General features: G+C 39.5%; 1 protein-coding gene across 1 annotated transcript; it reads right to left on the reverse strand.

The window, feature by feature from the left end:
- Positions 1-1,052: 1,052 nt before the first annotated feature.
- On the reverse strand, positions 1,053-9,417 carry LOC146473098 (protein D3-like). The gene is made up of 5 exons (XM_085118815.1): positions 9,263-9,417; positions 4,198-4,251; positions 2,730-2,799; positions 2,367-2,580; positions 1,053-1,514 (listed from the first exon to the last, which is right to left on the reverse strand). Exons 1-5 carry the CDS (start codon positions 9,320-9,322, stop codon positions 1,409-1,411), a joined length of 504 nt encoding a protein of 167 aa, XP_084974941.1. The 5' UTR covers positions 9,323-9,417; the 3' UTR covers positions 1,053-1,408.
- Positions 9,418-9,423: the final 6 nt, after the last annotated feature.

Genomic DNA, 9,423 nt, shown 5'->3' on the forward strand with positions numbered 1-9,423 from the left:
TAAAATTTTAAAACTTGTCGTCGAGAAAGTCACGGAAAAAATTCTGCAACAGTGGGGTGAGTACATACAGTAGCAAGCCTGCAGGGCTTTGATAACCTTTCACGATGTTTCTTACTCCGTTGCTCCGGTAAGTGATTTACGACCGCAACAGTCATTCGTGCATCGCGGTTGACCGGAAAGAGTAATTCCGTAATCCAATTTTCCGATGAATGCATTGCTGTAGGGAGCTTGGAGCAAATTCCACGAGGGAGATTCTTAGCTCAAAATCCACTGCACGACCTTATCTCATTATCCTCTTATCATAGAAGTATAGGCAGAACTAAGTTTATATTTTGACCAAGAATAGTAACTCACATTTTCGTGCGAGTTTGATTTACTGTAAATAGTACGAATGATCGAAACTCTGCTATTTTAATTTCCAAGAGTGGAGTAACCAACAATCTTGAGCAAGAACTCAAACAACAACTCATGTAATTATAAGCTGAGTTTGAAGGCGAACAGCAAGGGACGCAGAAAGGCTAAATACCTTACTATACAACCTTGCCCCTGAGAGAACTTTTTTTCGAATCAGAGGTTACTAGACAGACACAGGGTACCCACTGAGAGAGACTATATCAAATAGAAGAAAGATCCTCGCAGTTACTACGCAACTTAAGCAGTTGCGAAAAGGAAGCCTGAAAAAAAATCAGGCTTGAAAGGGATTCGAACCCATAACCCTTACGATGCCGGTGCAGTGCTCTACCAACTGAGCTATCAAGCCAACTGGGAGCTGGTCATATTGTGAGTTGGTAATATACCCGTGAAGGATGAATAAATAAATGTAAATATATGAAACATTGCGTAGTAACTGCGAAGATCTTTCTTTTACCTTGGCAGTCCGTATAGGAAAATTCGGACCACTCAGGGATCCAATAAAAAAGTTCCTTTTCACCGCGGATTAGTTGAGCTTTAGAATAATACCGTTTGTTCTCAGAAAAAATTAGGAGCATCGCTATCGACAGAACGTTATTTGAGAATTCACATGATTGGAAAAAAATAACAAAATGAATCCATTATGGAAAACTCTTTCAGTGTTGCCTTTATTTGTTTCAAATTATTTCTATTTGTGCTGATAAAAGTAAAACCTTTTACATTCAAGATTGTTTTAAAATCATCTACTCAGATCTAATCACTTTTTTGTGTCCGTTACATTAGCAAGCGTAAAACAACTACAAAACAACTACACTCAAGTTTGAGAAACCGCTACGTGCTTACACTACAACGGACCAACTCGGCTTTCATGGTAAATGTTGCACCAATACGTTTGCACCACTACTATTAAAGACGAAAGCACAAGACATCCAGATTTTTAAATTTCCCTCGCTGCCGAGTTCCAACCTTTTGGATTGCTGTAGGTGTGTCTATCCCATCAGCCTTCATGCTCAGCCTGGAAGAGATTTCCTGCTACTGGGTTGCCAAGGTTGTACTGAGCGGCCAAATCACGTGCTTTACGGGAGGCACGCTCAAAACCAGGCCTGAAAAAAGAAAAAGTGTGAAGTTAACGAGGAAAGAATGATATCAATTAATCAAAAAATATGTTTTGTCAAAAACTGTCATAAATGGTATAAAATGGTTTTTATATAGACAATAATCTGATTGGCAGAAAACAAGTACATTTTACTTGACCACTTAAAGTGCAAATAACCCCATTTTTTTTTGCCAAATGAAAACTCCTAATTGTCCTGATTAGTTGTGCGAGAGAACCTTCGATGACATCACAAAAAAACTAAGACCCATTCTCCTTCTTGTAAAGGGGTGAACCCAACGACCACAAAGACTTGAAATTTTCACGGACCATAAAAAATATCAAAGAAAAATACTGCAAACAAAATTTTTTTGCATAAGTAATCAGGACAATAATTTTTAAGAGTCTTTGTTCAGCCAAATAAAAATTTAGGGTTAGTTGCACTTTCAGATGTGTCGCACAATTCATTTGAAAACAATCAAAGAGATAAACCAGAGAAACAAGTAAACATTATCACTCTGTTTTTTTAAACAGATCCATTTTGCCAAATGAAAAAGCACCAGGGTGAAGGGGAAACAATTGTGCCTTAACACAACACTAATATAATGTTCTTCATTTTAGGTCATGATTCCGATCCCTTCCTCTCACTGGTTTGTAAAACTCATTTAATAGGATATAATTCACTTACAAATCACCCAACATGATGGCATAAGGTGGGTGCTGACTAGAGCAAAACTAGAGATCTTGTTACAAGTAATCACTTTATTTCTGGACTACACTGATAACTAGCCACTAGACAACAGTCTTGGAGGCTGGTTTGAATGAAGGTACAGTTAACCATTTTACTGTCTTTACATCTTACTTGCTGCAAACAACAGTGTCTGTGTAGCTAATCTTCCCAGGTTGTTTGTATGCTAGAAATATGTAGCGGTGCAGTTTTGTCCCCTTAGGTGGTCCGCTTCCAACATATTCCAGCTGAACCTCTCCTTTGCTCACGTCACATCCAGGGATATTTACCACAAGCCAGTGGTGCCACTCACGGAACTTGGGGTTTTGACGGCTTGGGGCATCAGGGTCTGTAAGTCACCAACATACAAACAAGCCATACTCATTTACAGACTGACACAGAAAGGGAAATAACAACATGAACAAAGACATGTGAGGATGTGAGGAGAAGTTGGTGACATTAAGCTAGACTAGAAATGGCGACAAGAACAAACCCTACCTGTCATTAGAAGGGTGTAAAGTGCCCCATCTTCAACAGGCCAAGAGATTGAAGTTGGAGCTTTCTTTACCTGAAACAAAGTACATGTACCTGTCATCTTAAAATACTATAAGCTGATAGAACAACTGGATCATTTTTTTTTATGGGGCTTGGGAATTTTTTTCTGCACATTGTTTTTTCGTGGGGGTGACCAAATGCATTTTGCAATTGCCTAACCTCCCTTCCCCCCCCAAAAAAAAAAAACAACAACAACAACAACAACAAAGGGAATGGTTCATTCCTAAAGAAAAACATACATGGCAAAGTTGAACCTTCATGTAGCCTGTGTAGCAAGCATTTCATTGGTTTTTGTGCCTTTTCGCTTTTTGACAGTGTGGAAATTAGGAGGACAGCGGAAAAATGGAGTAGGGGGGAGGGGAGAGGAGAGCGAGCAAACACTTGCGCACAAACCCCACGATTTTTAAAAAAGGCTCCTTTGACATTTGATGCTTCAGTGAATTCATTCCTTGAGATGTCATTAATAAATTAGCCAATAACAGAAAGCAAAGTTCTAAGGTTCACTTCAGTTAAAATCAAATCATATTTTCAAGGGAAAAATTAATGCAATGTCAAAGGTTTGGACTACACAAGACATTTTTGATATTGCTGATTCCAGCAGTATGTAGTACGCAAATCATATATATATTATGAACCTAGCAAATGGCCAAGCTCGCCAAGGTTCGCTTCCTATCAGGAAGTCAGACTTTTTCTGGTTTTGTGCTTGTGACATGACAAACTTGTTTCCGGTTAGACATTCTATCCTCCTTCCTCATAGATGAAACGAAATCCTTTCGTAGGACATCTTGGCCATCGATATTGATGAGATGACATTTTAAAAGGCAGCGAGCCTGCAGTTAATCCCATCAAGGTTGAATGATACTTTAAAGTGTTTTTCAAAATCGTGGGGTGTGCAGGCAAATGTTTTCTCTCTCTCTCCTCTCCCCTCCCTCCATTTTTTCTCTCATCCTAATCTCCACATGTTCAATTAACAATGAAAAATGCACAAAACCCTTCTGAAACGCTTGCTACACAGACTTACCTGAACCCCATGATGTACACTACAACAACTAAAGTGTATTTACTTTGTCACCAGAATGGGAAAAATCTGAGTTTCCAGCAGGAGTCATATCCATGACCTGCCAAAAAGTTGATAAGCATCCAAAAAGGAGTGCTTGCAAAGAGCCACATGTTGAACTCATGTCAGCAGCTCAAATAAAATTATTTTTTCTTTGCTGGTGCAAAACTAAACACAGTTTAATAATATTTACACATAAATTTATAATTTATATTTTGCTATTTTGTAGCCTGTTCCAGGCTCCGCAGGCCAGCTATTTTGTGGAAACATTTCCACAGAATATCTTTTCAAAAGATATGTCTACCCAGCTTGCAGAAAACAGATTTAATTACAAGCATGCTGACTGAACATTACCTGAGATGGAGTAAGTGCATTCCCCATGTTCACCTCCAGATCTCCATACTTCACCTAAAATTATATCATTCAAAGAAGGGTCAATAAGGCTACACTGTAGAGAGATTAGAAAATTGACTGACCTTTTTCATACAGATCAGCCTAAAGTTCAATGTACTCAGAAATCTGTATCCCAGAAGAGGCACCCATTTTCAATACAAAAGATAATGGCTTAGTTCCTCCCCAGAACATTCTGGGAGAAACTCTTACTGTTGGAAATTACCTTGCTGACAGAGGTCTCCCTGTGTTGTTTTTGTTTTCATCTGACTTATATTTTAGTTGTTTCTGTGTTCTCCAAGAAATGACAAAAATATAAGAAGAAAACAGAAACAAAAAAGAGAAACCTCTGCTTGCAGCCTACTTGGACATGGGGAGTGGAAAATTTAATCAGGGTGAAAAATTTAACATGGATTTTTTTTTCTTTTTTGGTTCAGCGGGATTTGTGCATGGGTTTTTCCTGGTTTAGAGGAGTTGGGAGTTTTTCAAGGACAGAATTTCGCCAGGTACAATTGTGAGCAAATGGCGCACTCAAAATGGTTTCAAAATAGTTTTTGAAGGGAAAATTTAAATATCACTGTTTGCAAAGCATGAATAGTAATTAACTGAAGCTGAAAATTTGTCCTTGAGGAGAGGCTTTGAAGTGTCAGGAGGGAATTTGAACAACCTTTCACAAGGTTTTATGCACATTTTTATTTTTAAATTCTTAGATAGGTGTCCTTACTAAGTGGGAAACCACTATATTATATTGACACAGAAATAAAGTTATTATTATTATTATTATTATTATTATTATTATTATTATTATTATTAATATTAATATTATTATTATTACTCGGGCCGTAAGGCGGATCGAGTTAAGGTTTCGGTAGCATTATCAAATTCTTTTTTCTTTTTGGGGTAGCCATGGGCCGAGAGATAAGACTTCGGGCCACAAGTTATTGTTCTCGGTCTCGTCTTTTGCACTCGGCTGGTACGAATTATGTTTTCTGTCGTGTTATCATATTCTTTAAATTTTTGGTCGCGTTCTTTGTTTTCGGGCCGTGAGGAGTGTTTACAATATGCGAGCCAGACGTGCAAAGCATGAACAACACATGCGAGGCATGCGAGGCATGAACAACCCCAACATAAACTGCTAACCGTTAAGCTAACCGGGGAGCTATTTAAGCTAATAACCCAAGTGCTATTTAGGCTAACCGGAGTGTTTTTTAGGCTAACCTGTGTCTCTCAAGGTTAGTTTTGTTTAACCGAAAATTTGGCAACTAAATCAGTCTATGACCTCGCGGGCCAAGATAGATTAAGATTTCTCACGTTTACTATAGAAAAACAATCAATGTAGAAACCGTTTCTGTCTTCAAATGAAAGGTGAATAACAAATGCTTTCCCCTGAATTTCATTTAAAAATATAAACAGCGAAACATTGAAAAACGTACAAGGATATAAACGTACGTGTGATGCGTAACGTTACTCTAGAATTGGGGAGGGGGGTACCCAACAGATGCTTAGGTAGGGAGCTGCGGCCCGAGCGTTCAAACCCTCACCCTGTTTAAGACACAATTCTCTGATTTCCCTATCCCGTTTGAGACAGAATTCAAAATTTTCAGGCCCCTTCTAAGACATTTAACCCAAAATCACGCTGTTAATGACTAGAATGAAATAAGAATACACTAGTTTCTTACTGTAGTTTTATGCATTGGCAATCACAATCTGTTTAAGCCATTAGGTCATGTAGGGATACCCTGTTTAAGACAGAAAGTGATAAAATAGATACCCCGTTCAAGACAAAACACCCTGAAACGCACGTCCCCGTTTAGGTCACATAAGGGAATACCCCCTGAGTCTAGATCATACCGAAAATTATGACCCGTCATTGACCCGGCGTCACATACATATTAGGACCGCACAAATGGTTTCTGTCTCTAAACAAAAGGTGAAAACGTCAGGATTAAAGCCCAGGAAGTATGAAAAGCATTTGTATGACAAATGTCGTTTTCCCCTGTGCTTCATTCTGGCTGCAAGAAATGCAATTCTATCTGGTGGTTACTTATTGCCTCACTATATCTCTGTATCTCTATCTATTTGGTAGCCTGCGAGCAAGCTCTCTTGGGGGTGGGGAGCGGGAGGGGGAACGAGTGTCCACCCCCAAGAGAGCTTGCTCGCAGGCTATCTGTTTGGGGGAATTGGCGATGCTGGAGGTTATCACTGTTAAAAGATTGTAGGCTTCACGCACCACACAGTCAAATATGGCCCGAGTATAAGCTGGAAACAGCTTCTTGTTATTACCTAAAATGCCAGGGAGGTGGGGGGGGGGGGAATCGGGGCATAATTTGGCAAAGATATTAAAAGGAGGAAGGAGGACAAGTTAAAGGGAAAGTAGATCATCAGCATGATTCTAATCTTATTGCAATATAAAATAGACGAGCTTTCGCACACAACTTGTCTGTGTATGTTTGAGTAGAGCGTTCCCACATGCCACGCCACACTGCGAAAAGCATTCACACGCAGAATTAGTCCTGTTTAAGGTGGCTGAACACAGTTTGCGTGTGCTTTACAGATTCTGTAAGTGATGCTATTAAGCGCGCGCTAGGGTTGTGGTACGCAAATACGGCGGTCGATAAAGTGATCCCTCAATTTCACATGAAATGGATAATAAAGTTAAGTTTTGATCCTAAATAACTAAGTTTCTCGTTTCTGGACTCTTTTCCTTTTCTTTCCGAGCAAAAAAAACATTCACCAAGATCTTTCGCAAGCTTTTCATCTTTGCCATGAAACCCAAATAAAACCACGCATGCGCATTTGACCAAAAAATTGCGACTGGTTGTTTTCGTGGAAATGAACTGTTTTCTAAGGAACCGCTCATTAGAATTCCCTGAAATTTGGCAGGAAAATAGTTCCCTAAAAGCGTTACTCGCCTACAAAGAGAAACTTAAATCTAACAGAGGGTATCTTCACAAAACATTAAAATGCAAAATCAATATTTGCAGGAGATCTCTCTGTCAAAATTACATGAAAATAGTGCAACTGTGTCAGTGTTTTGTGAATTGTTCTTAGTTGGTCTTACACCATACCAACTTTGGGCGTCCAGAAATACATAGTTTCCAAATAACGTACTCTAACATCTGTACACTAAAAAACTGTATTCGGCCACCTTAATTCGATCAGTATTGCAATGTAAAATTTGTTAGTCTTATGCGCCGATCAAATCGAAACTTCAACATCCCCCCCCCCCCCCCCGGGCAAACCCCGGGCATTTGACTATTTTCTGTGCCCGGGAGTGGGGAATTTGACGGGTAAGGCCTTCCCGGGGGTGGGGAATTTGACCTTGCCTGGGTGGGGTGGGAAAAATTGAACCGGAAGTGTCAGGTTTCAAATTGCTTTCTGGGGGGTCGCCGAAGTCGCTAACAGCTATAAACTCGTGTTTGGACGAGATGGAAGAGATTAAAGGAAGAGATACAGCATTACAAAAAAAGCTTACAAAAAAAGGTCTTCAAAAGTCAGAGTGCTTAAATATTAATTATTTTTATAGATTATATATGAACGATGTACATTTTTTATACTATGAGTCAAGCTGCCGCTTTGTCCCACAGTGAATAGTAAAAGAAATGAACACTGTCGAATGAAAAACCGCTAGAATATCCTGCCACTCGAACAGCATTCTACGTAGCCGGCTAACTAATTAATATGTATTTCTAGTTCTTTAAACGATTTAATTTTTTATGCAATGAGTCAAGCTGCGCCTTTCTCCCGCATTTGTGTCTGCAGATGTTTTTAGAAAATTATAGCCATAAAACAGCAGTGAACAGTTAAGGAAAAAAAAACATTGTTGAATGAAAAACCGCCGCTTTGGCTTAAACTGCAGAATACTCTGCCACTCGAACAGGCTACGTAGCCGGCTCACTCATTTTAAATATGTTATTATGTATTTCTCGTTAACAACCTTTGCCGTGTTTCGGAGTTAGAACAGCTTACACTTGCTGATTGACATTGTCCGACTTAACAAATTCAATTTCCAATCATTAGTTTCAATGTTAATTGTGGTTTTTGTAGTAACTCATGAAAGGAGCCGACAATGATTGTTCTTTAGGAGAGGCATTTGACAGACAAATCCGACGATAAGGTAGAGCATTTGAACACCATTTTGGCCCAAGGGGGCGGGAATTTGAACGACCCAATCTTCAAAAGTTCAAATGCCCGGGGTTTGCCCGGGGGGGGGGGGGGGGGGGGGATCGTTGAAGTTTCGAGTTGATCCGCGCATTACTCCTTACAAACGGAGCCACTTGTAGTTTTCAGTCAACTGACGTGATCGTTTGATACCAACTTTGCCACTAAACAGCACTAACCTTAACTTTATTCTTGGTTTTCACATGACGTCATAAAAAACTGAAATTCATAACTAAACACAATTTTGGGTTTTTATCTTCATCACATATCAGAAAATCTAAATTTACATCGGCTTGCTTGTTTTCAGCAAGATAGCATTCTTTGTTTTGAAAATTGAGCAGTTTGAATTTTAGATTTTTGCGCAGTGCGTGACAGAAGGATTGCTGCTCTAAACATGTCACGTACATGAAAACATCGATTCGCCTCGTGTTTTTTTAGGTCTGATCAGCTAACATGTAATAGAAGCGTTAATGTCAATGTGTGAAAGTTCAGCAGAGAGAAGAAAGGCTTTGAAATAGCCAAGGTAAACTCCAGATGTTTTTGCTGGTTTCCGGCCGCCATGTTGGTGCCCATCAGACGGGGCACCAACATGGCGTCCCATACTAAACTCTGTAATTTTCCGTGGTACATTTTCTCGAATAACTCGATTAGGAGATATCACACAACCCTGTGGCCTTCACACGTTGTATCACTCTTCTACAACATATCAATTTCTCGCCTTTATCTATTGAATGGTTGAGGATTTTATTTTTTCACTTGCGTGACGATGTGTGAGGTGAAAACCACCTATAGTCAAAACTCTCGGGAAAGTCAAGCCGAAGCGATTAGTCAACAGACATGTGTAAAAATATATTCATGTAAAGCTAACCTTCATGACATTACTGGGGAGCACATCTACCACATCGGGGCTAACTTCGTGAGCTTCCATTTCAAAACCTTTTTTTAAAAATGCCTTTTTTTCTGAAAGTCAAACAGGGCAAAACTACTAGCCTGCGCCGCAGCTGTCACTACTCCCGCGGGAACAGCAAC

This window comes from Pavona decussata, unplaced genomic scaffold (assembly GCF_977016875.1).
Source record: "Pavona decussata unplaced genomic scaffold, jaPavDecu1.1 SCAFFOLD_95, whole genome shotgun sequence".
Taxonomy (NCBI): Eukaryota; Metazoa; Cnidaria; class Anthozoa; order Scleractinia; family Agariciidae; genus Pavona; species Pavona decussata.

Bases quoted from the DNA above. Each gene is read 5' to 3' on its own strand.
- LOC146473098 (XM_085118815.1), bottom strand. From the start codon at position 9,322: ATGGAAGCTCACGAAGTTAGCCCCGATGTGGTAGATGTGCTCCCCAGT. The intron at 4,252-9,262 runs GTTAGCTTTACA...ATATAATTTTAG, and splicing joins TCCCCAGTAATGTCATGAAG to GTGAAGTATGGAGATCTGGA. The intron at 2,800-4,197 runs GTAATGTTCAGT...ACTTTGTTTCAG, and splicing joins ATGCACTTACTCCATCTCAG to GTAAAGAAAGCTCCAACTTC.